At 41.7% G+C, this 25,065-nt stretch overlaps 3 protein-coding genes across 4 annotated transcripts in view; all 3 read left to right on the top strand.

The window, feature by feature from the left end:
• The first annotated feature begins 692 nt into the window (after positions 1 to 692).
• On the top strand, positions 693 to 5,200 carry LOC147167264 (SUZ RNA-binding domain-containing-like). The gene is made up of 4 exons (XM_086088041.1): positions 693 to 1,031; positions 2,344 to 2,393; positions 2,482 to 2,742; positions 2,822 to 5,200. The coding sequence occupies exons 1-4, from the start codon at positions 981 to 983 to the stop codon at positions 2,928 to 2,930; spliced, it is 471 nt and encodes a 156-aa protein (XP_085944167.1). The 5' UTR covers positions 693 to 980; the 3' UTR covers positions 2,931 to 5,200.
• Positions 5,201 to 6,050: 850 nt separating this feature from the next.
• necap2 (NECAP endocytosis associated 2) lies at positions 6,051 to 10,392 on the top strand. The gene is made up of 8 exons (XM_086087059.1): positions 6,051 to 6,226; positions 7,230 to 7,330; positions 7,724 to 7,828; positions 7,967 to 8,048; positions 8,564 to 8,672; positions 8,750 to 8,900; positions 9,275 to 9,359; positions 9,581 to 10,392. Exons 1-8 carry the CDS (start codon positions 6,132 to 6,134, stop codon positions 9,624 to 9,626), a joined length of 774 nt encoding a protein of 257 aa, XP_085943185.1. The 5' UTR covers positions 6,051 to 6,131; the 3' UTR covers positions 9,627 to 10,392.
• Positions 10,393 to 11,028: 636 nt separating this feature from the next.
• Positions 11,029 to 25,065, top strand: part of crocc (ciliary rootlet coiled-coil, rootletin) — a 24,747-nt gene continuing 10,710 nt past the window's right edge. The window contains exons 1-27 of one of the 2 annotated variants that reach the window (XM_086086831.1): positions 11,029 to 11,162; positions 13,091 to 13,217; positions 13,301 to 13,446; positions 14,906 to 15,097; positions 15,184 to 15,267; positions 15,513 to 15,604; positions 15,679 to 15,844; positions 15,929 to 16,035; positions 16,138 to 16,365; positions 16,464 to 16,554; positions 17,479 to 17,565; positions 17,652 to 17,855; positions 18,085 to 18,284; positions 18,524 to 18,706; positions 19,394 to 19,538; positions 19,619 to 19,765; positions 19,843 to 20,073; positions 20,908 to 21,101; positions 21,173 to 21,300; positions 21,526 to 21,695; positions 21,814 to 21,993; positions 22,518 to 22,652; positions 22,763 to 22,906; positions 23,125 to 23,363; positions 23,441 to 23,600; positions 23,989 to 24,156; positions 24,317 to 24,740. In XM_086086831.1, the coding sequence (XP_085942957.1) occupies positions 11,076 to 11,162; positions 13,091 to 13,217; positions 13,301 to 13,446; positions 14,906 to 15,097; positions 15,184 to 15,267; positions 15,513 to 15,604; positions 15,679 to 15,844; positions 15,929 to 16,035; positions 16,138 to 16,365; positions 16,464 to 16,554; positions 17,479 to 17,565; positions 17,652 to 17,855; positions 18,085 to 18,284; positions 18,524 to 18,706; positions 19,394 to 19,538; positions 19,619 to 19,765; positions 19,843 to 20,073; positions 20,908 to 21,101; positions 21,173 to 21,300; positions 21,526 to 21,695; positions 21,814 to 21,993; positions 22,518 to 22,652; positions 22,763 to 22,906; positions 23,125 to 23,363; positions 23,441 to 23,600; positions 23,989 to 24,156; positions 24,317 to 24,740 (4,459 nt within the window). In that variant the 5' untranslated portion in view covers positions 11,029 to 11,075. Of the gene's footprint in view, positions 11,163 to 12,691; positions 12,876 to 13,090; positions 13,218 to 13,300; positions 13,447 to 14,905; positions 15,098 to 15,183; positions 15,268 to 15,512; positions 15,605 to 15,678; positions 15,845 to 15,928; positions 16,036 to 16,137; positions 16,366 to 16,463; positions 16,555 to 17,478; positions 17,566 to 17,651; positions 17,856 to 18,084; positions 18,285 to 18,523; positions 18,707 to 19,393; positions 19,539 to 19,618; positions 19,766 to 19,842; positions 20,074 to 20,907; positions 21,102 to 21,172; positions 21,301 to 21,525; positions 21,696 to 21,813; positions 21,994 to 22,517; positions 22,653 to 22,762; positions 22,907 to 23,124; positions 23,364 to 23,440; positions 23,601 to 23,988; positions 24,157 to 24,316; positions 24,741 to 25,065 lie in introns of those variants that run through there. The other variant, XM_086086832.1, reaches the window with a different exon arrangement.

Raw genomic sequence — 25,065 nt, 5'->3', positions numbered from 1 at the left:
CCCATTTTTTGGTGGATTTTTACCTCACTATAAAACAAATATTAAAAGAACAAATCCATGCAAACGTGTGCTCTTGCACATTTACCCCGATGCAGTATTTTAAATGATTGAAATAGCATATTATAATAACAATTATTACTGTTGTTGTTGTTGCTGTTTTTATCTAAGTGAAACGTAATTAAATCTTTCACGTTTACCAAAATAAATGTCATCTGCTGCACATTGGCGTCATTTGAAGTACAGTACAGTAATTCAGTCCCGGTTTATAAAAAGACTGGACTATGCAGGCGAATCTGATACACTGATTCATACATAGTACACTCCAGGCTGCAGTTTCGATTACTGAGATGCTGCGTTCAAAGCCATGGGTTATTTCCTCATCTGAACAAAAAACTACTTTGGAGTAGTATTTTTAGCGATGCCTGTTAGACTGTTGATAATAATTGTCAACTTTACAACTTGTTCTTCATTAACTTCTTACACGGAGCTGTGTGAATGACTGTGCAAGTCACTTTAAAGAGAGAATAAGAATGAAACAAATATTGAATTAAAAAATGACCCAAAGTCGCCAGTGTGGCGTTCGCGAAGTTAGTTATATCGTCCACGCGATCACTCTGCTTCTAGTTTAACAATTAAATGCGCTAAATCTGTGGAATGTCTTTGAGCAACCACATTATGGAGATTTAGGTGTGAAAGGTGCTCGGAAGAACTAATGCCGAGTGGACGTGACGCCAGGCGTGAGAGCTCGAGGCACCACCGTAACCAGGAAGGGTTCCCTTCTGTTGAGCATTGCTATAGCTGGCCTAATAAAAAAGAACGGGTTGGCACTTGGCAGTCCTCTGAGGTCCGCGCCCTTCATAACATCGACAGAAATCTCGCCGAATCAAGGTCCGGGTTCTTGCGAGTAGAAGCTGCTTCTGCGCGGATGGGTAATAGTTAGCTGGTGCGGAGCCAAAGCTGGGCGGTTGTGGGCTGTTAAAATGGAGGATGAAGAGGTTGCAGAGAGCTGGGAAGAAGCGGCAGACAGCGGGGTAAGAAACGCAGACAGAGAGGCATTTACTCAACAAGCTTTATGTTGATTTACTAAGTTTCAGTGTTAGGATGCATTATTTGTTTTTTGTTAAACTCGCGTATTACAGATAACCAGCCTGTGACTTCCCAACAGGCCTCGCAGTCTTAGCGACTACCTGGGTCAACAGCAAATGTAATTTTCCAGCATATTCATGATTTTCTTTGATATACTCTTCAGTTCCATTTGCTTTGCGTATAAATAACCATTTATTTAAAGCCGCTCTTTGCTGAAATAAGGGCTACGGAACACTGCAATGGAACGTCATGGTCGTGTGGCTATAATTAGTCACAGCAACTTTAGACAGTTAATGTTACAGTCTTTGTTAATTGTTAACTAGCTTACGATTGTATTCGTTCATACGAGTTCGTAGTGTTGGAAGAATTTGATCATATTTGTCATGGAGCTCCGATTCATTTACTGCGGAAGCGATGACTGACGTCACTTCCGTGGTTCCCGTTGTGTCGGAAATCCAAGATGGATACTTCCTGTGAACGTTGTGTTGTCTTGACTCAGGAGTCGTGGGAACAGCAGTCTCTCCGCCAATTTTTAAATAATAGTCAAATTATCTTACCAAATAGGAGTCAACATAATACAGACTTGCAAAGTGTCGTACAGTTTTGTGGTGTTCTGCCCTTAGCTAGCCACCCATGTCGACAATTTAGCGTTGCACTTACAATGACGATAAGTAGTAGAGTGCAGAACAGTAAAAAAAAAAAAAAAGGGGGAGAAAAAAACAGTTTTTTTGTTTGTTTGTTCATCTATTTGTTAATTATTAGGCTGCATCCTAATTTAACCAACCATTGTGACTCAAATGGCAACAACAACAAAAAAGTTGTGTCCAGATCCTCACCAATATTTTTTTCCCGTCTAGTCTCATGCATCATCTTGGCCAAATGTGTTGTGGAAATTGGATTCAAAGTTTGTATGTAATCTGCTAACAGTATTGTCCTATTATTTACTTTACCATTTTCACAGTATGGTACTTCATTGCAGATGGTGGCCTAAGAACTTTGCACCGTACTGTCAAACAAACACAATTGTTTTGGGTGGGATAGTCAATACATGTATGATCTGGTGAACTCTTCAATTCAACAGTTGTGCTTGTTGTAATTCTAGTGTCCGTCTATAAGAAATTATGTTAAACAGTCAAATGAGGTGTTAACTTATTTTGAGTCAAGTTTTTTTCACATTTCTGTCATGATGTCTGAAAATATTTCTTAAATCTACTAGTAGATATCTTAATAAAATGCATGTACTCTATATCTCTTCAGGAAATAGAGAGAAGACTTGAGGCAAAGCTGAAAATAAACCAGCAGGCAAAGTAAGCACAGGAACTAAGACGTCATGGAAATTATTTAAACTTGAATAAAAAAAGAAAAATAACCTTAATATTGTTTTGATCTGTGCAGGAAGTCCAGTTCAAGTTCACCTGTGAGAACTGCGATTGTAATCCAAGACGAATCTCTTCCTGCCGCACCACCGCCACAAATAAGAATTTTAAAACGTCCGTCAAATAATGGTACTGCGGGAAATCCTGCATCCTCATCTCGACCTTCCCAGCAGATGAAGTCTTTGGCGCAGCGGGAGGCGGAGTACGCTGAGGCTCGTCGGAGGATTCTGGGTAGTGCTTCATCAGATGATACACCTCAGGACAATCCAGGCCAAGAGAGGTAAGTCTTCCCAGAAAAAGAACAAAAACTGACTTTGTTCTTGTCAAAATTAATTACTTGGTTCTCTTCATTTCGCTAGGCCAGTTCGTATGAATGCGCAGCCACCAGAACCAGTTCGTCCCAACAATCATGTCATTCGCCAGCCCGCCGGGCCTGACGGCTCGTCAGGCTTCCGACTTGGCAGATAAACCAGAGCCTCCTTGCTATTGAGGCCAAACGTGTTCCCAAAAGCAGTGAAAGGGTGTGCGGTATCAAGAGCAGAGTGGTGTGTGAACATTTGCAAGATGAAGATAAACAAAGAACTCGTCCACCCTCTCCTCTGCCCAACTTACTGGCATGGTCTCTGCCATCCGCCTTGCCTTTTCCCTACGTGGAACAATAGGAGGGGCCGGCAGAGATTAGCCACATCCTCGCCTGTTCTACACTATAAAAGGAGGCTTTTGCCTAACGTCCCTAAACACTGTGATACTTTGCTATACCATGAGGTGCCCTTTGACTCTCACGCGTTTGCGGGCGAGTGCCAGGATGGCAGGTGTCAGTCGCTTCCAGGTGAATGAAGCTGTGGAACCAACCCCTGCAAAGATGTGAACGAATGAGCTGGCCCTTCCATGGGAAGTTGAACGGGTCATGGCTGCGTGCCCTCCGGTAAGACGGGTTCAGGCGGTTGAGTGTTTGCGTTAAGTATCACTGGTGTTAGGCACTGGGCATAAAGTCAACCTGGTGTCACCCTTAAATCATCGCACACGTCGGTTTTTGTGTTTTAATACAGAAGGGGCCCAAAGGAACTGTTCATGGACTGTCCAATCATCACCCAGATAAAATATTTGAAAGTTTCATTATTTAAGCAATAACAAATGTATTCTTTCCTTATTTCGTTTTTGGCCCATTGTCAGTGTTGTGCTTTATGTTCAGGTGTTCAGTCTTTTGTTTTTATTTTTTTCAATTGCATTCAAGTTTTTGTTTCAGAGGATTTTTTTTGGTCAAATAATTAAATAGACACTAGACTATAGTATAGTTTATTTCAGTTTAAATAATTACACATCAAATTGTATTTACTTCAAGTTGTTTTTGAATTTAAAGTATTTGCAAAACTGAAATGTATTTGATTTGCTTAATCTGCAGCCAATTGGTCAATATCAAATACTGCAGAATATTAGTCACAGACTGTGCCATTAAGGTGATTGTTGGTCAATGATTAACAAACGACTCTATTGCCTAGACAACCTAAGAAAGGAGATGTGTCAACTATCATGCGATATAACAGGAATTCTGTATCTAACTTGAGGATTATAGTCAAATTTAACTGCATTTAATTTTTGTTTGGTTCTTTTCTCGTGACATTTTACACCACAGTCAGATGTCCACAACCTCTCAAACAAAAGTTTGGAAATCATGAAAATGTTCTAATCAGCTGGCCATTTAGAACATTGTTTTTAAATGTTTGACACATTTATGCCTTAACTCCTAAATGACCAACATGCTTATTCATCTGGTGCTCATTGCACTAATGAATGTAGAATAAGTTAAGCAAAGGGGGTGGTGGAGGGGTGGCCACATGCAGCAATTGGTTACAAAAAGTCTAACGAGGCGTTCTGTAATTGTACTTGTCACTACAAATATATACTTTTAAAAAGTGAAGAAATAGGACATATATTTCTTCTAAACGGTCTAAAAAAGCTGTTCTAATTTTACACAAATGAGACAATGATTCAAGAAATATCACAAGATAAAAACTTAATGCTGGAACGTTAAAACTATATTCACTTTGTCAGGTCAAAAGTCAAATTTGTTGTATATTTTCTCAGTCTCCCTTGATAGACATTTGAAATATTACACCTTATTACCTTGTTTAGAACTCATTAGGTGCAGATAAATTGTTTTGTTTTTCACAAGTGACAAATAGGAGAAATCTGTTATATACTTGAGATTGTGTCTATTTAGCTATATGATTTGTTCTCTGTGCCGTCTGTCAATAGAACAAGCTCTTCCTGTATGCATGGTTTTCACTAGGTTTCTGAGTGATATGCAGCAGTCACTGAAACCTGGGAAAGGTCATAGCATAGCATATGCTACTAAAGCTGTATTGCTATCGGGAAACTCAGGGTAGCATATTCATTCTCAAAACTCAGAACTTTATCGCTGTAATGTCATTGGGTTGGGACTGTTTGCTTGGAAATGCATTAATTTTAGAATAAGGCACAAACATGAATACTCCTGATAGATTCCTTAAAGGTCAGGTTTACAAATGGGAAGCCTATCAATAAAATTAAATTTAGATTTGAGAGTAGTGCTCATACGACCCGCAATTGTCATTAATGTGTGACAATTTGATCTCACGAAGTTAACTTCTATTCTTCTATCACAGCGGCAGAAGTTTGAGGTTTACTTGATGTCATATTTAGAATCCTGAAAACACAGATGGATACAAATCCCTTTAATAAACCTACCATAAAATAAATTGTGTTGTGTTGTTTTTTATGTGAATTAATTCCTTAGGTGGAAGTTTGTATTCATGTGAGCTGTGCAGCACTTCAATAGAGAGTGTACGATTCAATATAACATCAGTATGATTAAGACATACTACGATGCACATTTGAATGATGATTTTGTTTTGTGAATTGTATTTACTACATTCATGAATCTAGTGCATGTATTTTCTTTTGAAGTTGTTTTAATTTTAATGTTCCAACTTCAAGATTCACAAGATTAAATAGACATGAACTGCACCGCGTTCCATCCACCAGGCCCTCAAGGTCACGTATCCAAGGTTTTGGTTGTTAGACCAACACAGGATTGTTTTGACTCACACTTACTGTAATAATTTTCCTTTGGCTTTATATGTAATCCTAAAAGTAATTTAAAAAAAAAGAAGAAGCTTTTTACTTTTCTAAGTAGCTATATATAGTCTCTTTTTGCGGGGGTGGGGTTAAATTAGTACAGTACTTTAAATACTTTTTTTTTTTTTAAACACAAGTAACCTATTTGTACTTCCAAGTATGCAATGTGAGTACTTACCAACAGAATAACGTGTCTCGACAGAACAACGTGTCTCTGTTGTCAATTTATTTAATCCAATTTCGAACATCCGGTATATTTCCTTTACAGTGTAAACAAACGGTGTATTGTATTTCTATTACTATGACTCCAAACCAGGCAGATTGTTATAGTAGTAAAACGACATCACATTTTGAAATCAAAGTAATCCTCACAAATCAAATTATGTATAGCTGTGAGGAACGTTTACAAACCGACACATGCATTAATCCCCCTGAACAAAGGCGGCGCTGCATTAAGCGTGCCGAGCTTCATCTAGTCCGTTGCATCCAAGAGCGACTGAGGCGTGCAGTGAAAGTCGGAAGTTGGAGTTTTACCAACTGACACTTGACGAAATGGCAGCCGACAACACTTATGAATCGATGCTGTGTGTGAAACCCGAAGTCCACGTCTACCAGATTCCTCCACGGGCTTCCAACCGTGGATACCGGTGAGAAAAATGTTCGATTCACGAGACGTCCGGAACTGTCAAGTCGCTAGCTTATTGCTATTGCGCCCGTTATCGGACACCCACTTTGCGTCAAAAGACATTTTTTCCACTTTTCGTTTAGTAACGTGTCGGCCTTTAAAATCAGATACCAATTTAAAGTCTATCAGCCTAAAAAGAAGGTTGTTTCACAAACCTACTTCTTAGTTGTGTAAAGTTGTATTTTCCAGCACTACTTTTTCCCCAAGTCATCATTTTTGGACACATTTATTTTTTATTTTTTTGCTAAATGAGTATCTGTTGATATTCTGTATTGTGATTTAGCATACATAGTTTTTCTTCTCTCAAAACTGTTAATTATTTCTCATACCGTTATTGCTCAAAGTTGCCTAGATTTTCTTCCAACATATGGAACACTGAAACCCAGCAGCTTCCGTCTGTTAGTTATTTTTTGTACTGATTAAAATGTGAGGTCAAAAGAAAAATAAGATACAAGAACTAGCTAAAGAACAAAACATTTCAACAGGTGTCCAAGTTTCGCTCCCTACCATTTGCTACAGTAATGATTTCCCTTTTATGGGATTAGTTTTATCCAGTTTGTTACCAAAGTTCAGGATTAACGGTTATGTTCTGACTTCTTGAGAACCTTTGATTTCACTTCCTCTCGCTGGATGAAGCGGCAGCTGCTTGTGTTAAAATTGTGTTTTTGCAGATAAAAAAATGCTCAACTACTTTCGTTCTACTCAGGTGCCCTGTGAAGGTCTTTTTCTCTGGATGGAAACCGAGACCTAATGGCTCAAAATTATTGTTTGAGCCTTTGTACAAACTATTCCTTCATCACAACAGGGCAAATAGTCTACAATGCTTAATATATCCACACACAAAAAAATTATAACTGCCACATGATAACCCAGAATGATCTTGAGCCATTCATTGGGAGGAACTGGTCCTGTTTAGGAAGTAAATAGAGTTGGAAAAATGTTAACCCCACCTTCTTTGTTTATAGTGCTGCTGACTGGAAGCTGGACGAACCCGCGTGGAGTGGAAGAATGAAAATCACTGCAAAAGGAAAGCTGGCCTATATCAAGTTGGAGGACAAAATCACAGGTAAACAAAAATGGCAAACACGCAGACAGACACTGAGGTCGATCGAGTCTCTAGTAGCTTTCATTTTTCACTACAATTTTGGCTGTTAAATTCGTATTCCAGCACAGATTTCCTAATCGAAATAATGGAAATGGAATCAAGAGTCAAAATGTTTATTAACAGCTGGCAAGCAACAATTTGACATTCTTAACTACCATGCAATTACCCACTGGTGCTCAAGACTCTGCTCCTGCTTTCAATTAGTCGACTTTCTTCATGTCATGTTCTTATGTACAATCCAGTCTTGTTTCTCCTGTCATGTCAAACATCTCCAGCCATATTTTTCAAAAAGTCTCTAGATACGTGAATTGCTAGTTAGTGTGAGCTACTACTGTATCCTGTTTGTGTTTGCAGGAGAGCTTTTTGCCCAAGCTCTAGTTGAACAGTATCCCGGCAGTGTAATCGAAGCTGTCACAGACTCCAGCAGGTACTTTGTGATCCGCATAGAGGATGGAAATGGTAAGACACTTTAGTATTTTTTTTTTTATCAGTTAAAGCTATATTGCTTTGCCATAATGCAGCAAGACTTCCAGCAGTCATATGTTCATCACATCAAATGTGACACAAAATGTTTTGACGTCAATGATGTCACCGTAGGCCGTCATGCTTTCATCGGTCTGGGATTTGCTGATCGGGGAGACTCTTTTGACTTCAACGTTGCTTTGCAAGACCATTTTAAGTAAGTTAACATCACTCACTTTTATCTTAGTTCGTAAGATGTCATCATGTCAAATATGTCTTTCCATTGAATGAATTCTGTACTTCAAGATAGCTATTATTCGTAGCTAAGCTACACAACTTACTCGCCAAAAGGTGCCTTGTCTCTACTCTGATAAAGACAAAGGCTAACTTCTGGAGGATGAACAAAATCAGATATCCCTATATTGAAGTAATAGAAATCAAATTAATCAGCTTTAATATACCATTGCTGACATCACTGAATCATGGCACCTGTGGCTGTGAAGCAGAACTGCTTGCCTAGCTTTAAGACCTCATGCATTATGCTTTAACATTTTAACATACTGTACATGCTTTACAAGGCAGTAATCACAGTTGATTGTAAAACCATTGACTGTATTATTGGGCATCTGACTTTTATTTTATTTTATTTTATTTTTTTATTTTTTTTAAAGAGGGCATCTGACTTTTAATGTCCATCTATAGTTATACAAGTACATACTTTTATTTCTAAAGGTGGGTAAAGCAAGAAGGCGAGCTGGCCAAAATGGAAGCAACTCAGAGTGCCGCACCGAAGCTCGACCTAAGCTTCAAAGAGGGGCAAACCATCAAGATCAGGATCGGGGTGACTATGTTCCTCAAGCATGACACTAAACCATTAGAGCAACCGTTTGCAGAAAAACGCTAACTCTCTTGTGACAGAACATCAAGAAGAAGGATGCATCTGGCGCTAAGCCGCGCCCCGCGTCTGGAGGTCTGCTCCCACCTCCACCGGGAGTCAAGGCTGGCGCCGTCATCCCACCTCCTGGCAGCCAGCACACAGTCACACCTGCACCACAACAAACAAACACCGGTGATTACATTTCTGTTGCTACAATTACGATGGCTAACAAGGAGTTGGTGGTAGTGATATTATGAGTCCAAACATTGTACCTGTATCACTACTCTCGTTTTATATTTATTTGTGGTACGTGTACATTGATTAGAAATGCTGGTAGCAAAATTTAAATTGCTGGCATCTTCCATTTCCCAAACTACTCTTTAGGAAGGCTTGCTTTATTTTACTTGTGTTGTCAACATATTGATTTATTGTCATCATACATGCAATACTGCCTAAAAGTAGATGGCTACTATTAGCTCATCCTCATCCTACTTCCTTGCTCCAGCACGTCTAACCCGATGCTGATTTGATTCTCAATACTCGTATTTGAGCCGTCTTTATTTCAGTCCCTTTTTTAGACTTTGGGTCCCCTGTCCCTGAAACCCAACCCAGCACTGACATGTGGGGGGATTTCACATCTGCAGGTTCCAAGTAAGTTTTATAGCAGTCTAATAGCATAATTGTCCCAAGAAAACAAACCCCTTCAAAAAAAAGTAAATATCTCAATTCAACTTTTTTTTTAAATCAAGCACATTGGTATTTTTTTGGGATATTATAGTAAGTTAAAATGACTTGGGGGAATTATGCTTTAGTGTATTTTGTTTTGTTCATGGTTCTTCACCATCACCCTCCCGTGTGCTTCTCCACAACAGCTCCAGTAAAGATGCTGCAAAATCAGGCTGGGTGCAGTTCAGCTGAGTGGGACAAATGCACACACTCCAGTTGCATACATTCCATGGAAGGGAAGATGAAGTGGGGAAGAAAAAATAAGTGGGAAACTTGTAACTCAAAGCACCCACCACGTGAGGGTCACGTACCAACGTGCTCTACAGGAAATATGCTCATATGTACATTCAAAATGTTTTTGTATTTACAATCATTCCTTTTCACTCCCCTATGTTGGTGGATCCCGCTTTGTGTTTTTAATTGTCGGGTAATGACGAAATCTGTGCTGGTTGCTTTAAATCAATCACCACTTTTTTTTTTTTTGGACAATCACATAGAATCCCCTTGATAATCTGCAGAATCAAAATAGATGTCTTTTCTCCTCTACTCATCCCGTCACACTTTTTATTTTTCAGATTAGCAGAGTAAAACTGTTTTCCTTTTGTTTTTTGGAAGAATTCATGTTCATTTATTGGGATTGTTTTTTGGAGTTCCTGCATTACTGAGCTCATTAGTCGCTAAATTGCTATTTTGATGAATTTTCACGTTAACCTAAAGCTTGTTGAAACAGGAATTACAATTTCATGTTTTCAGTTTTGTTTTTGTTTACCCTGTATTTTTGTGTCCTTTTTAATGTGCCTTTTACCAAAAAAGAAATGTCCTCAAACGTATTCAAAGTTGCACTGAGTGTTTGATTAAGTGCCTCTCAGAAAAAAAATGTATAAAATGTAAACCTCTTTGTAAATAAACAGTATATTTCATGTCCTGTTTTTCTCTATAATAAAATGTTTTAGTTTTACAGGTGTTTTTTAGATTTTTTTCCTTTTTACATAACATGACTGAAAGAACATTTTGCATTGGCCTGCCGTGCAATTCTAAGAGACCAACTGTTAAAAAACAAACAAAATGCTTATAAGGTTCTCTGTTTTATATATACTGTAAACAGTTCAGTATCATATCTGCATATGATGGATTCACCTATTTATGTATTTTTAAAAATGTCTCTTTGGGAAGCAGTCGTCCATTTTCCACGGAAAACGCTTCGTGGCAGTTTATTGACGATTTTTCTAGAATCCTTTTTTTTTCCCCAAGTGCACTGGGCATCAAATTATATGCGATTTTTTGCTATTCGCGGTCCGACTCGGGCTTTATCCCCCACGAAAAGCGATGGTCCATTCTATACTTAAAGAAAGTTTCATTGATCTGCTGTGTAGAAAGTTTGCACTGTTGGCAATTAGTTTGTAAATTGTGAAGGGTCAATTTGCAATGTTCTTAAAACGACTACTTGGTAAGTTAACGCTTTTTATCTCGAGTCACGCTGTTTGTTCATCACTCGCTTTCTTTTTACTGCGCAGGCTTTTGATTGAGTGTCTCATGACTCGATGCGTGTGTACTGTGGAAGTCCCTCCCCGGAAAACGAAGCGTGGGGGTCATTTCGGAAGCAGACGATTGCGGCAGTGAGTGGCTGCAATTCCGCCGCGGATGTTACGTTCACCGACTGGATGTGATTTGCTGCGGTCAACTCCCAAAAAATTCGGAAGGATAACAACGTTTGAATTGCCTCAAGAGGTGAGCGACGGTGATGTCTGCAAAGTGCACATGCGCATTATCGAGCGCGCTTCCACGCTGCTTTTGTTAGCTGTCAGTGTCGTGAATGGAACCGTCCGTCGCTAGCATCCATAGAGAACAAGTTAAAGTGAAGTTGGGTGGATACTACGTGGCTTAAAATTGAACAAGCTCACGCTGAACGTTTTGCACTTACTGGATACGATGAACCTAATGATGATATTGAAGAAATAGCAACCCACAATCTTGTTCCCCTTTGTGCCATGTTTTTTGGGAAGTGCACGTCCAATGCAAAGTGATGATGAATGGAAACTTTCATGTGAAGTGCAAATGTAGTCAATTTAAGATGAATGCGATGGAAGATCAACGATGGAACGTTAAACTTCTGCATATAGAAGAGCAAACACTGTTCTTCACGCCTGAATAAGTAAAAGTGATTGGTCTGGTCACAATGACGTCACACGATCACCACGGGGACACTTCGTTAAATACACATTATATCCATCTTTTACCACACACACACATTTTTACTGGAACTGTGGATAACACAATCAGTGGCTGGATTAATTAAGATTACAGTATTTTCAAAGTTGAAAGTTCAAAATCCATTATTTTTTTGCTACCTTTATCTTTTGGAATGATGGGGACCACAGATGCTTGAATCATCGCAACAGTGTCCCACAGGGTTGTGTTTCGTAGCCTTTGCTATTTTCATTGCAAATTCTGTGTGGGACTGCTGCGGCGTTACTCTGTTTTCTTCAGACAATTTGTTCTCTGGACAAATGGAGTTGTCTTAGTTTGGAACCTTTGCCTTGTGGGGTCAGACTGAGGTTGGCCTCTTTAACCTTAGAATTCAGGGTGCATGAGTTGTGATGGTAAATTTAATAACGGGAATGTAAGTGTCCTCGCAATCAGGGAAAGTCAAATGTATGCAAGTCTTCCGGCCAGGCGGGGGTTGCAGTAGCGGGGTGTCTGGTATTGACACAAAGATCCTCTGTTGGTCACTATGACAATCCTAACAAAGTGGTGCAGAGATTCTCACTCTTTTACAGTCAAGTTCCTTTAACAGAAAATTACTGGCAAGTTATCGACACAAGTATTCCACCATTAGATACTTAATTTATACTGTACCCTGAGGGAAATTATATTGATGAATAATGGTACACACAGTATGCGTAGTGTAAGAAACTACTATAAATTATTAGCCAATTTATAAAAATCACATCTTAAAAAAATACTTCAATACATTAAGTTTTGTGTTTACAAATGTAAAACAATGGGTTATTTAGCAGAAACAAAATCATAATAAAATAAAAAAAAAACATACTGTATTAGAAACAAAAGCCTATTCCACTAAAGGACCCTCTGCTAACCCTAACATGAAGTTATTTCCATTTTAGTTAAACCCTTTGTAGTGGGTCTGTGGGCTCGTCCGTGCGTGGGAGTAGAGGGGAAGTGTGAGGGAGGAGGTGGAGGGCTGTGTGTCTTTAAACCGGCTAATCCTGCTGCCCTCAATCTGTGTGGAAGAGGCAAGCAGGACGCATACTACGCGTCTGCCTCCGACACTATTGCCTCGGCTTAAGCACCGGATTCAAATCGATTTTTTTCCTTACATTTATTGGAGTTCATTCTTGTCGGGGGTTTAACATGTCTTCTGCGACGAGTGTATCGGAAAACAAGGGCAGCGACCCCAACAAACTGGAGTCAGTAATACAGGTGAGCACCACCTGAACATTAACTGACAAACATGGCTTCAGATGTGTATCTTATTTTGCATTTGTCGTTTCATTGCAGCCTAAATACATATTCCACTGTCATCATCACTTTTCTGTGTTGCCTTTGCGTTGCCCTGAGCTACATTACACAATGTTCTCGGAGTGTCAGCTGGACAGATCGCAGTTTCTCATCCAAATGTTTACATTGCTCATCAGAGGCTGGAGGAGAGCGTTTTATCCGAGGAGAAGAAGCTGACTGTCCGGGGCCCCTCGCCGGATGCCCCCCCTACATGTCTACCGGCAAGAGTTCGCGAGATTGTCACAAAGAACCTCAACGAGAACTGTGAGTAGTCTCGATCAAAACGAAATATTCAATATACTGAGCGCATTTTTGTTGCTTTTAACGCTCTTGTTCTGTCGTCGTAGCTACAGGGGCCATGTCGTCAGTCATGTCCCTCCAGGAGGAGAACCGGGTCCTCCAGGGAGAGCTGGCCAAGCTGGAGGACCTGCTGTCACACAGCAGAGCGGACCGCGACGAGCTGGCCATCAAGTACAGTGCAATCAGCGAGAGGGTAAGGTGCCCGCAGGATGTTCATGCGTGACTCCAAAAGTGCCATATGTGAAAATAACATTCTCTGCAGGTCATTGTTCAGTGTTTTTTTTGCTCTTTCTTTGTCTGAGATTTAGTGGTCTCCCAGGTAATGGTGCTTGGAATGAACTGAAGTGCACTGTTGCTATGGCATCTGTTGCCAGGGGCGACTGTAAACGGGGGCTTCAAGTCGTTTCGATGAGGGTCTCTTGGTGGGCGGGCCACAGCCAGTTTGGAGTTAAACATCACCAAAGGGGGCATTCCAACAAACGCTGTTAAGATATGCACGCACAGGTCACAACGTTAGCTCTACTTGTACAATCAAATGAGATTAATCTAAGATGATGACTAAGTGAAATATTTAACAATACGATTTTTTATTGTGTGTGTAGTAAAATAATCAAATTCACATCAACATTGCGATGTAGAATGCAATTTTCAAATCTCAAAGGCTTTTTTTTCAGCCAGTTTGTAAGCTTTTTTTTTTTAATTTTTTAACATACAATGTGTATATTTTATTTTACTTTATTTACATAATGTCTAGATATGTTTGGTGCTTAAAAAGTGCCGTCCACATGTTTGAAAAGTTCAAGTGATAAAGCTGCAGATTTGTTTGTATTATTATTGTAATCTGATTCATGACCTATGGATTTATGTTTACGCCACACAATTTTTATTTCTATTTTGTGAAGTTTTAGCGAATGCTTAAAAGACAAGTCTTTAGTAATTTAACAACTCTAATCGATGTGGATAAACTGTCTTTCGTATTAGTTCATGGTTCACTTGCCTAACGTAAGCCTAGCCTTTTAGACCCAAACATTTTTGCATAATAAATCTGATGTGCTTATTTTTTTTTGCTTGTGTTTGTTAAAAAAAAATACATGGGAAGATGACCTTGGGAAAAAATTGCATATTAAAACGCAATCGCAATATTGGGGGTCTATTATTTTGGTTGCCTCATTTAGCTATAGGAAAGGGGCACAAACTACAATTATTAGTATTTTTTTATTACCTCTTTTTGGCTTCACATTCTTTATCTTATTCTGCCTCTTAATTAGCAAAGCGTCCGCTGCTGATTGAAAAAACTATCGCTTGCCTTTAATGAAGTTTAATTGGCAAAGCGAACACAAATACAGTGCACCACAATTTTCACAATTTCTCTCAGTTCAACCTTGTGATCAATATGTTACTACATTCTATTTTAGGTAAATTTGCAGAGCAACTTTTTTTGTACAGATTTAGAAAAGAACCCACAAAATTTTGGTGCGGAAAACCCATGTTCACATTCATGAATCATCATTATAAAAGTCCGTAAAGTGTGTATCCACAGTATAGATCTAATTTAGGATCCCCCCCCCCCCCCCTTAATTGATTATATTGGACAGCGGTGCCTAATAACATACAAATGAATATATTTCTTATTTCATCCTCACTTCATACAGCTAGAGCAGACGCTCCGTTTCGATTCAGGCGACAGCGACCGTGACTCCCCGGAGTCTCGCAGCCTGGCCCAGCAGAACGTGGATCTTCGCAGGCGTCTGGATGAAGAGCAGGCGGCCTACAAGAGAAAACTCACTGCGTACCAGGAGGGGCAGCAGAGGCAAGCGCAGCTCGTGCAGAAGTTGCAGGCTAAGGTTTGTATTATTATTATCCAACTTCACTTGAGTTAAGATGTGATGTAGTTAAGAAGGCGCTGCCGATTAATGTGCTGTGGCTTTAGGTGCTTCAATACAAAAAGAGGTGTGGAGATCTGGAGCAGATGCTTCAACAGAAGTCGGCAGAGTTTGAAAAACCTAGGCGGAGTGTAAGCAGCTATTTATGATTTCACAATTCAATTTCACTGTTATTTGTTGTTTTTGTTGCTATTTTCATTAAACAGTTTAAAAAATTGACACCATTTGAATTGATTGCATGTTCTGGTTAAATGAAATTAAATGGGTTTCAATTTGAAAGAATGCTGCAGTCAGGGTTTTTTCTTCCTCATTTTTTTTAAAGCAAACATTTTACCAAATTGATATTGAGCTAAGTAAAATAATGTTTTCCAATTAGGATGCCAGTGAAACGTCAAATGGTCGCTGTCCAGATGAATCGAGCAGCATCCTGGAGGATGCTTTAATCCGACTGGAAGAAGAACAGCAGCGGTTGGTGTTGATTGAAAACTCACCTAAGAGGTTCTTTGCATTTTCAACCCACTATCAATATGTTCTATTTTCAGGAGCAGCAGCCTGTCTGCGGTGAATGCCATGCTGAGGGAGCAGCTGGAGCAGGCCAGTTTGGCCAATGAAGCTCTGAGCCAGGACATCCGCAGACTCACTGCCGACTGGACGAAAGCCCGAGAAGAGCTTGAACAAAAGGAGTCGGACTGGAGGAGAGAGGAAGAGGTGCCGCAAGGATGCTTACCAAGCATGTTTGCTCTTGCAAAAATAAAAAATATATTTTTTTTACTTTTGTGATTCTCCTGTTAGTCTTTCCATAGTTACTTTAGCAGCGAGCACAGCCGCCTGCTGACTCTGTGGCGCCAAGTGGTCGGGTTCCGTAGGCACATCTGTGAACTGAAGAGTGCCACTGAAAGGTATGTGGATGGATGGATAGGTGACTGACATATTGATTGATTGATGATGGAATTTTTTTTAATCCCCCATGCCCCACCTCCGTCCCGCTCTCCACCCCACAGAGACTTGTCAGACATGCGTAACGAGCTGGCTCAGGCATCGCACTCTGCTCAGGTGTCCTGCACGGGTTTGTCTGCCACACTGAACACCAGAGAGGGAGGAGCCGCGTTGGCCCTGGAGCGCGAGAAGCATCTCAGGGTCCAACTGGAGCAGCAACTGAGGGAACGAGTGTCTGAGATGATGAATCTTCAGGCCAGGACGGACGCAGAGAGAAGCGAGCTCAACCTCAGGTTAGAGGCTGCTCTCCGGCGCCACCAAAAGTGAAGAACCTTTTGCTCATTTAGATGATTACATGGCCAATTATGCTCTTATGTGACCCAATCAACAGGTTGTCGGACTCAGTGCGCGAGGGGGAAAGACTGAAGGGCAAAATTGAGGAGAAAGAGAGAGAACTGGTCCTTCTGTCCAGGAGGCTTGAGGTGAGTGGACAATCAATCAGGACACTATTGCCATCTATCTGTCATCTGTCTGTCCATCGTCCATCCATCCTTATATCAATCCATTCATCCATATATATCCATTCATCCATCATCCACATATCCATCCATTCATGTGTATAACCATCCATCCAGCCAGCCATCATCCATCCGTCCGTCCGTATATCCATCTATCAATCGCTCATCCATCCATCATCCGTATATCCATCCATCCGTAAATCATCCATCCATCCCTATATTCATTCAGCCATCATACATCCATCCGTCTGTCCGTCCATCAGTATATCCATCCATCATCCAGCCAGCCAGCCATCATCCATCCATCCATCTGCCCGTCCGTCTGTATATCCATCTATCCATCGTTCATCCATCCATCCATCTATCCATCACTCATCCGTATATCCAGCCATCCATCCATCCATCTGTCCGTATATCCATCTATCAATCGCTCATCCATCCATCCGTATATCCATGCATCCATCCATCATCCGTATATCCATATATCCGTAAATCATCCATCCAGCCATCATCCATCCGTCTGTCCGTCCATCCGTATATCCATCCATCATCCAGCCAGCCAGCCATCATCCATCCATCCATCTGCCCGTCCGTCCGTATATCCATCCATCCATCCATCCATCCGTATAACCATTTATCATCCATCCATCGTGTAGTGTTTGGACCTGATTGATGGGTCCGCGATTTCTATTACAGCAGCGTTTAAAACTTTATAATCTCACTTGTATGTTGCCGTGCAATTCCTTAAAACTGCAAACTATAATCCATAACGGACATATTTTTAAACGAAGAAGTCTTTGAAAATCAGAACTGAGCTTTGTCATCTTCCTAACATACAGGATCTCTTTCTATTCTGATGATGTATTCTGTTGATTATTTTGCCTGCAGGAGCAGAGCAGCAACGACGGAAGTGACATGCAGCTGATGAGAGCTCACACTGAGACGCTATTGGACACTCTGCGTGACATCGCTCAGGTGAATCGGCCACACTTAATGGCCATGTCATCACACCATTAGGATGGAGGTTCATCATGCTATTGTTTTTTTGTTTTTGTTTTTAGACGGTGTTGACAGACGCAGACTCATCAGAGGCAGATCAGGACAACTCTGTCGCCCCCCTGCTGGCCTTTATCCACAGCGCCTCCCCTGCCGCTCCTCCTCGCAGGTCATCCTCCCCCTCAAGGCTGACAACGCTCTCTGCTTTCCCGGAGGCAACCCTGTCGGCGCTACGCTCGGCAGTCACACACAAGACACTCCAGCTGCAGGTGACATACGCTCACTGGCCACTACATTACGTACACTTGTATCATTTTATGAGATTCAAAAGAAGAGCTGCAGGCCTAGACATATCCTTGTGATAAATGCTGATTTACTGTATTTCTAATTCATTGACATATGCTATGAATACATACAATATGTGAGGAAAATCACCCAATTTGGTTAAAAAAATCCAAACCTCTTGTTTGCATTACAACATCTCTGTTTTGCCGACAGGATGCCCGAGGGCGTTTGCTGTCTGCCCAGTCCTCCATACAGCAATTAAGAAAGCAGCTAGCTGAGGCTGATTCAGCCAGAAGGGATTCGGATCAACGACATCAAACGCTGCAGAGAGAGCGAGACGCTGCCCAGCGGGACAAAGAGACCACGCAGCGAGAAAAGGACCGCCTGAGGCAGGAGAGAGACACGCTGGCCAGGTTCACACATTTGTGATTAACTTGTTTCTAGGCTATGTTAAGTCGGAGTTCACATTCTGTTACCCATGTCACATTGAACCTTTTTCTCACTTTCCCAACCACCAATATTGTGCATCATTATTTCTATTTCTATATATTTTCTTTTCTTTTATATTATCTTTTATTAAAATTTTAATTTTTTTCCAAACAAATATCAACATTTTCCCTAAATCTATTTCAATGTATCATTACTGATGCAGTGAGAAAGTGAGCTTGGAGAAGAGCATGAAAGCAGCTCAGAGCAGCAGTCAGACTCTGCAGATGGACTGCGAGAAGCTGCAGCTGCTTCTGACGTCCACGCAGCGTGAGAAAGACCACCAGAGGGAGGAGAAGGAGGCTGCCTTCCAGGAGAGGGACCGGGCCAAGGCTGAAGTTCAGAGGATGTAAGTAGGCTAATTGAAAGTGAGGCAGTGTTACCTACACGTACACTAATCCGCAAAGTCTCGCCCAGCCAGCACACATTCGCTGACTGGAAGTCATTCAGGAGATTTTGATTTGATCCTGTTCGGCTCTCGTGGTTGTGCTAGCTTACTGAGCTTCTTGTAAATTTCCTAATAGATAATGAGAATTGATGAGCGGGTATGTTGTGAATAAATGGAATTAATTGACTGATCAAGTGAAAATCATGTCAGGTGACTATGCAAGTTTGGATGAGATTAAGGGAGATATTATGCATTTTTTTCACAACTTAAAGGGGAAGTCAACACCAATAATATGGTCTATGCAGCCCCACTAGGCTAAATATGGTATTTTGGTTAATATTGTTACTGTTGACTGAAAACAACATCAATGTTGATCAGGGCTCAAGTAACAACCAATCACAGCTCAGCTTCAGAAAACAGGTGAGCTCTGATTGGCTGTTGCCTGAGCCCTGAGCAAAATTGTGGCAAAATGGCTGCCCCCTGAGATGGATAAAAACGGCTGGATTCTGCTTCATAACTCATATTCCAAAAATGTAACATTAATCAGAATGTCATGTTTAGACTAGTGAGGTCACATATAACTATATTATTGTCAAGAAATGTTTAGAGGTTGATTTCCACTTTAAAATGTATTCCAATTTATTTTAGTCAGAAGCAGTGGGACCAGAGCGAAAGCCGAGCCTCTGCCCAGCGTGGCGAGCTTTCTGCAGTGAGGGAGACTCACCAGCAGGCGGAGGTTGCAAGGCAGTTGCTTGAGAAGGAGCGAGCCCAACTTTCTGAAGCACTCACTCGGGTACGTTCTCTAAACGAGTGGACTTCATTTGTATTATTTAGCAACCCACTCTAATTCTGAGCCTTGTTTTTCTCTTTCAGGCTGAGAGCAGCAATTCCGAACTCTCTCTACTGATCAATAAGCTCCAGTCTGAGGATGCAGCACTCAGGGATTCATTGGCCAAAATGGCCAACATGAATGAGGCGCTATCCCAAGATAAAACAGACCTTAACACCTACATTCTGCAGGTAGATCACAATTTATTTGCGTCGACGACGTTATCTCATAACCTCTCCCGAGTGTTGATGATGAACTCTGTGATTAGCTGGAGGACGAGAAAGCCCTACTACACACTCAGAAACGTGAGGCCGAGCAGGAGAAGCTGACCATCAGAGATGAGTTGGTCCGGTTAGAACAGGACCGAATGGAGCTGGACTCCGCCCGAATCACTCTGCGCCAGTCCCTGCAGGATACGGAGCTGACCCGTGTGGGGATGGAGGCTGAGCTTCAGATTCTCAGGGCTGAGAGACTGAAGCTGCAGGAGAAAGTCACGCAGGTACAGGTGCTGTCATATTGATAAGACAGCTAAGTTATCAAGATGACATCATCTGTTCTTCCCTCCTTGTTAGTGTTAATTTTATCCGACATTTTAAAATGTAGTCTCAGTTTTAGTCCAGTTTCAAACAAGTCAATTTTTAGTTGACTATAGATCTAGCATATTAGTCTTCATTTTAGTGCAAAAAAACATAATTTTATTTGTCTAGTTGTAGTCTGCAAAAACTGTGAGTGTTTTAGTCTAGTTTTAGCAGATAATGTTGAACATTCAGATCTAATACTATTTCACATAAAAGGTTCTCTCATCTTTTTGATGAAAAACAAATTGACACACAATTACAGTATATAAATAAGTGGCTACTATGGCTCCATGCTACGAGCTAGTAAATTAGCCAGCATTAGTTAGTGGTTGGATTAACAACATTAATGTTGGAATGTTATAGCCATATACCTTTTTTATTTTACCTTTCACCGTGAATCCACCTCCCGTCTGTCCCATGTATTTGTGCATATTGCACTCGCTATCTGATTTTAAAGGCGGCGCAGTGACAGTGACAGATTAGCAGAGACAGGATTTCACAAAATCATATAATTTTTGTCTGGAATTTTTGTTCATGAACTAAAATGTCCATGGATTTTACTCCAGTTTTTATTAAGTGAAGTACTTTTTTGTCTCATCTTCATTAATTGATGAAAATACATACTGATTTAGTCCCAGTTTATTAATGAGGGTTTTAGTCTAGTCTAGCCTAGTTTTTATCTGTTGAAAAATGCCTGTTGACGAAAATATTTGTGTTTAGTTTTTGTTCATGAAATGAACACTACTCCTTGTCAGCTCTGCAATGAGGTGACCTCCCTGGGGTCTGAATTAAGCCTCGCCAGAGGAGAGGGCCAGCGGAACGAGGTGGCCTTAGAGGAGGCCGGGCGCAGTCGGGCAGAACTGGCCAGAGACAAAGCAGCTCTTCTCGTCCAGCTGACGGCATCCGAGAGAGAAAACAGCGCGTTGTCGGAAGAGCTGTCCACTTACAGGCACGTGTTTACAGTCAGGAAATCATTTATACCCTATCACATAATTGTAACGTGCGCGTTAATCCATGCAGGTCGGACCGTGAGTCTCTCGAGACCACCTTGTTTGAGGTGCAGCATCAGCTTGCTCAGGTGGAGTCTCGCAAGGAGCAGCTCGAAGCAGACAACCAAAACCTTCGAGTGCGCACTGACACGGCAACAGGTGAACGATGGCGAGGGAAGAGCCAAATGGCGGCTTCTAAATCGCATATTCGCTTTAACAGATTGCACGTGTTGTTGGTGGGCATTCATCTCGGAATTCCTAGCAATCTACTAAGATTGTGATCTTTTTTTTTACCTCAAATCGTAGGGGCTAAATTGCATATCCTATACCTAAGCAGGGATAGATGTCACCTTCTCTGTTTTTTTTTTTTTTCATGATTTCCAGCTGATCTGCGGCGTGTTCGTTCCGAGTCAGAAAACACACTGGCCCAAGCTGAAAGGGAGAAACACGTTCTGACGCAGACGCTGAATGCCGCTCATCTGGAGGCCCAGCAAGCTTTGTGCAAGGCCACCTGCGAACATCAGGAGGAGGTGGAGAAACTTGTCGCAGAGAAGGTGAGGTCACTAGCCGCCTGGTTCCAGATTTTAAGTAAATAATGTCACAAATCAGTATTACTGCATTAGAGCGCATCATCATCATCATATTTGTGACTGTGGATGGTCCCATCCGTAGGAGGCCCTGCGGCAGAGCCTTACGATGGCACATGACGGCACTCTGAAGAAGCTAAGGCAAGAACTGGAGGAAGAGCGTCACAAAGCGCAGAGGGAGAAGGAGGAGCTGCAAAATGATCTGAGAACTCTCCTGCATGATCGAGATCAGAGTCTGCTTCAGGCGGAAACAGAGAAACAACAGGTTAGCACACATATACAATACTTTTGAGTGCCATTTTTTATTATTTAAAAGACATACATATTTTGTTGACGTTTTTGGGGTGGAACATGGACGAATTAATGGATTTTGCAATGGGGGAAAGATTAGTGTTTGGAGTTATGAGCGTAGCCGTTAAGGGAAGTCAGTCTTAAACATTTCTTGACAATAATATGTTATATGTGACCTCACTCTAGTCTAAACATGACATTCTGATTAATATTACATTTGTGGAATATGAGTTGTTCAGCAAAATCCAGCCGTTTTTATCCGTCTCAGGGGGCGGCCATTTTGCCACTTGCTGTCGACTGAAGATGACATCACAGTTGCTCAGGCAGTGACCAATCACAGCTCACCTGCTTTCTGTAGCTGAGCTGTGATTGGTTGTTACCTGAGATCTGAGCAACTATGATGTTATTTTCACTGGACAGCAAGTGGCAAAATGGTCGCCTCCGGATATAGAATAATTTCCCTTAAGTCAAGGCACCATTGTATTTTCATCTTTCCAGGCTCTGTCACTGAAGGAGGCTGAGAAAGCGGCGCTGTGTGACAAAGTGTCGAGTCTACAGGCCGAATTATCAGCCTTGGCCCTCGAGGCTGAGCGCAAGGCCCGAGCAGCGGCTCTTTACAAAGAGCAGGAACAGGTGAAACAAAGAAGTACAACCACAATGACAAACATACAATTATATCGATTTTTTTTTTTACCCCTTTCGATGTTTTATTTGAAATATTTACAAAAAAAACTTTGTTGCAGGCCAAATTCTTTGCTCTAACCAGTGAGTTGCAGGAGGTTCGGTCTCAGCTCGAGGATGCATCTGCTTTTCACGGAAGGGATCTTCAAAGTCTGCGAGAGACACTTAGCGACTTTCAGTCACGTGCTGACGATGCTGTCAAAGAGGTCTGTACATGATTCTGCAGCAGTGTAAATAGAAAAAAAACGTTCTTAAAGAGTACTTAATGGCATCTCATTCAAATCCGTTTTGTTAGAAAGTAATCTTTTCCAACCTGGCTAGTACATTACTACATTTCTTTCAAAGTCCGTGAGAAAATGACAGCACATGCGGTATTGTTGTTCATTCTGCCTGTTCAATTTTAACCGGCGCTTTCCCTGTCCAGCTCGAAAAGTGCAGATCTTCTCTGGCTGTCAGCGAGGAAAGTCGAGATAAGCTCAGGCGAGACACGCTGGAGACCGAGCGTCGTCTCAACCAAGCGCAGGACGGGGCGGAAAACTACCGAAGGGAAGGAACAGACCTGCGCCGCAGCCTGAACGACGTCTCCAAGGAGAGAGACACCCTCAGCCTGTCCAACTGCCAGCTGAGGGAAACTCTACGAGGGGTCGAGACGGAGAGGATCAGGTGAGCGCTCTCGGTGACAGAAATGGAGATACCGTTTAGGATATTCTCATCAGCGAGCGTGTGTGTGTGTCGATCAGTGTCAAGCGACAGTGTGAGGAGAAGGAGCAAAGACTGGTCGTGCTGCAGGAGAATTTTTCATCTTCTCAGAAGGAGGTGACGGAGCTGCGCAGCTGCCTTAGGGAAGTTGAAAGGTCTCGACTGGAGGCGCGGCGAGAGCTGCAGGAGCTGCGCAGACAGGTGAAGACGGACCTTCATGATTCAGGAGTCTTTGGGTTACTTGATTATGATGTATTTGAATTTATATTTAGAATAAACCTGTGCAGAGCTAAAACAGTTTAGTTATTGTCATTCACACAGTCATGTCAAGTTGCGTGTTAACATCCATTCAAAAACAGTTAACTCAAAAATGTTTATACTATGACCACATTTTGAGTATTTGTTGAATGGGTATCTGACTTTCGAGGCCTTGTTATTTCTCACTAAAATTATTCCCCAAAAATATCTAGTGTAATCCATCAACTGTAGACAGGAAGTTGAACACAAAGAAGATAGTAAACCACCCACCTTGTATATGACAATATTAATTCCTGTCAAAGGTAAGATGAGCACTGTTTGTGGGTTCCAGCTGAAGGTCCTGGATGGAGAGAAGGATCAGAAAGGCAGGGAGGTTGCGGAGCTGCAGACCCGCTTGTCCTTGGAGGAGCAGCGCGAGGAAGAGAAAGGGAAGGAGGTTTTTACCCTCAAGCACAAGTTAACTGAAGCTGAAACTGTTCAAGACTCCCTAAAGAGAGAGGTAAGGATATGTAAATTATTTTTACAGTATGGTGTGTTGTGAAATATTTCCAATTTAAAAAAAAAAATAAGTGCCCTGCCTTGTCTCTAAATAAACAACATCAGCGTAATCCTTACAACGAGAGTAAAACAGCTTCATTTGTCACCTTGTTTTTCCTCAGCTCAACCTGTTTCAGAAGCGGCTGGCAGAGTCTGAGTCTGCCTGGCGGCTGTGCGAAAGAGAATTGACCGCTCAACTTCAGGAGGCTCGAGGCTGCGAGAAAAAACTGCAGGACGAAGCCAAAAACCTGACACTCCGTGCACAAACGGCCCAGGACTCGACTGGCGTGTACAGCTTGCAGCTGAGCGAAGCCCAGGGCCGACTTGCCGCCACTGAGGCGGAGCTAACGCGGGCCGAGGCCTCCAGGAGGGACCTGGAGTTTCGTCTGAGCGGCCTCCAGTCGGCGCTGACCAGAACGCTGGGCATTGGCGCAGGAGGAAGAGGGGTCAGAGGGAGGAGCCCCGGGGGCAGCTCTGCGTCACCCAGCCCCATGTCAAGCCGTCACAGCATCTCACCGCTACGCTCCTCTCTCTCGCCCCCTAAAGGTAGAAATTACTGGGGGGGTTTCTCACTTGTATTTCACTGTGGGATTTGTTTGGTGGTACGGTATTCAACTATTTCTTTATTTTACATTTTTTACGATAATGAATTAAAAAAAAATCAGTTTAGCATTTCACTACACAGCATGTTTTTGCTAATTAAATTAAGCTAAGCTAATGTGAGACATGGCGAGGTCACCACATTAAATCCTCATTCTCAAGCAGTACATCTATCTATCTAGCTAGCTAGCTAGCTAACTCTCTAGATAGATAGATAGCTAACTCTCTAGATAGCTCTAGCTATCAGTATTTATTTAAATGGGCCAGTGCA

Source organism: Leptonotus elevatus, chromosome 10 (assembly GCF_054856555.1).
Source record: "Leptonotus elevatus isolate MCC_2025b chromosome 10, RoL_Lele_1.0, whole genome shotgun sequence".
Classification (NCBI taxonomy): domain Eukaryota; kingdom Metazoa; phylum Chordata; class Actinopteri; order Syngnathiformes; family Syngnathidae; genus Leptonotus; species Leptonotus elevatus.
This window is presented reverse-complemented; position numbering and strand designations above follow the sequence as displayed.

Bases quoted from the DNA above. Each gene is read 5' to 3' on its own strand.
- LOC147167264 (XM_086088041.1), top strand. From the start codon at position 981: ATGGAGGATGAAGAGGTTGCAGAGAGCTGGGAAGAAGCGGCAGACAGC. The intron at 1,032-2,343 runs GTAAGAAACGCA...ATATCTCTTCAG, and splicing joins AAGAAGCGGCAGACAGCGGG to GAAATAGAGAGAAGACTTGA. The intron at 2,394-2,481 runs GTAAGCACAGGA...TGATCTGTGCAG, and splicing joins AAAATAAACCAGCAGGCAAA to GAAGTCCAGTTCAAGTTCAC.
- necap2 (XM_086087059.1), top strand. From the start codon at position 6,132: ATGGCAGCCGACAACACTTATGAATCGATGCTGTGTGTGAAACCCGAA. The intron at 6,227-7,229 runs GTGAGAAAAATG...CTTTGTTTATAG, and splicing joins GCTTCCAACCGTGGATACCG to TGCTGCTGACTGGAAGCTGG. The intron at 8,673-8,749 runs GTGACTATGTTC...CTCTTGTGACAG, and splicing joins CCATCAAGATCAGGATCGGG to AACATCAAGAAGAAGGATGC.